This window comes from Lepidothrix coronata, unplaced genomic scaffold (genome assembly GCF_001604755.1).
Source record: "Lepidothrix coronata isolate B3197 unplaced genomic scaffold, Lepidothrix_coronata-1.0 Scaffold352, whole genome shotgun sequence".
In the NCBI taxonomy this organism is placed as follows: domain Eukaryota; kingdom Metazoa; phylum Chordata; class Aves; order Passeriformes; family Pipridae; genus Lepidothrix; species Lepidothrix coronata.
Genome location: NW_016690532.1, coordinates 20,994 through 22,636, shown reverse-complemented (window position 1 = coordinate 22,636; position 1,643 = coordinate 20,994). Strand labels below are relative to the sequence as shown.

Sequence of the window (1,643 nt, the reverse complement as noted above, 5' to 3'; positions counted from 1 at the left end):
ACCTCAACATCAGGTGAGTGGTCGGAGCCACCTGTGTGGTGAAAGTGCCAGGTCTCAGCCCCCTTGCTGGGGGTCTGGGGGGTGTCATGGTGAGGCCCCCATGTCCTGTCCCCACAGTTACGTGGGTGACGTCCAGATCGACGTGGAGGTGAAGAAGTTCTTCTGCAAGGCAGGGGTGAAGGGGATGCAGGTGAGGGGGGCCCTGGGGGGCTGCTGGGAGGGGGTCACGGCCCTGGGGGTGTCACCTCTCAGCGCTGCCCCCCCCCAGCTCCACGGGATGCTGCGGATCATCCTGGAGCCCCTCCTGGGGGACGTGCCCATCGTGGGGGCCCTCACCATGTTCTTCATCCGGCGCCCGGTGAGTGTGGCCGTGTCCGCCCCAAAGGACCGGCAGCCCCAAAACCCCCCTGCAGGACAGGGCGGGGGTCCACAGACCCCTCACCTGACCCCAACCCACCCCGCAGACCTTGGACATCAACTGGACAGGGATGACCAACCTGCTGGACATCCCAGGGCTCAGGTGAGCCCCCGGCCCCACCGCGGGGGCTTCCCAGCCCCCCGGGCCCAGCCCCCCACAGCCCCCCCGTGACCGTGCCCCCTCCAGCTCCATGTCGGACACGATGATCATGGACACCATCTCCTCCTACCTGGTGCTGCCCAACCGCCTCCTGGTGCCGCTGGTGCCCGACCTGCACGAGGCCGCCCAGCTCCGCTGCCCCCTGCCCCGGGTAAGGGCTGCCCAGGGGGTCGGGGGGACACCCGGGGGTCCTGCCCCCCCCGGCTGACCCCCCGTGCAGGGGGTGGTGCGGGTGCACCTCCAGGGCGCGCGGGACCTGCGCTGCAAGGACCGGTTCATGGGGGGGCTGGTGGAGGGCAAGTCGGACCCCTACGCCGTCCTGCGCGTGGGCACCCAGGTCTGCACCAGCCGCGTCATCGACGACAACCTCAACCCCACCTGGGACGAGGTCTACGAGGTGAGACCCCCCCGGGGACCCCCGGACCCTCCTCATGGCCCCCCCAGAGCAGCTGGGCCACAGAGACCCCCGTGTCCCCCCTGACCTGGTTGTGGGGGGCACAGGGACCCCTCTGAGTGTCCCCGGCTGGGCTGTGGGGACAGGAACACCCCAATCCCACCGGGCTGGGCAGGAGGACCCCCGGGATGTCCCAGCCTGGCCCTGCCGGGCGGGGGCACCCCCGTGTGTCCCCCCCAGCTGACCCTGTCCCCCAGTTCATCGTGCACGAGGTGCCGGGGCAGGAGGTGGAGGTGGAGCTGTTCGACAAGGACCCCGACCAGGACGATCTCCTGGGCAGGTGCGGGGGGGCCGGACCCCCAGCCTGGTGATGGGGGGGGGCTGCTGCCCCCAAACCCCCCCAGCTCACGGGGTCTCCTGCCCCCCAGGATGAAGTTGGATCTCGGGGAGGTGCTGAGAGCCCGGGTGATGGAGGAGGTGGGTGCCGGGGGGTCAGGATGGGGGGTCCTGGATGGCAGGATGAGGCTCGGGGTCTGGAGGGGAGGGGTCCTGGGGGGTCAGGGTGGGACTCGGGAGATGGAGAGGAGCTGGGAAGGAGCGATGTGGGATGGGGGCCTGGGCAGTGGGAGGTGGGTGCTGGGGGGGTGATGGAGAACGTGGGTGCTGGGGGGG

General features: G+C 70.7%; 1 protein-coding gene across 1 annotated transcript in view; it reads left to right on the top strand.

Annotated features, from left to right (window-relative positions):
* Positions 1-2: 2 nt before the first annotated feature.
* Positions 3-1,643, top strand: part of ESYT1 (extended synaptotagmin 1) — a gene marked incomplete at its 5' end in the record, with an annotated part of 8,211 nt that continues 6,570 nt past the window's right edge. Inside the window, 8 exons of the mRNA XM_017838650.1 lie at positions 3-13; positions 118-190; positions 269-358; positions 465-520; positions 605-728; positions 798-974; positions 1,229-1,311; positions 1,400-1,448. Of these exons, the coding sequence (XP_017694139.1) occupies positions 3-13; positions 118-190; positions 269-358; positions 465-520; positions 605-728; positions 798-974; positions 1,229-1,311; positions 1,400-1,448 (663 nt within the window). The remainder of the gene's footprint in view (positions 14-117; positions 191-268; positions 359-464; positions 521-604; positions 729-797; positions 975-1,228; positions 1,312-1,399; positions 1,449-1,643) is intronic.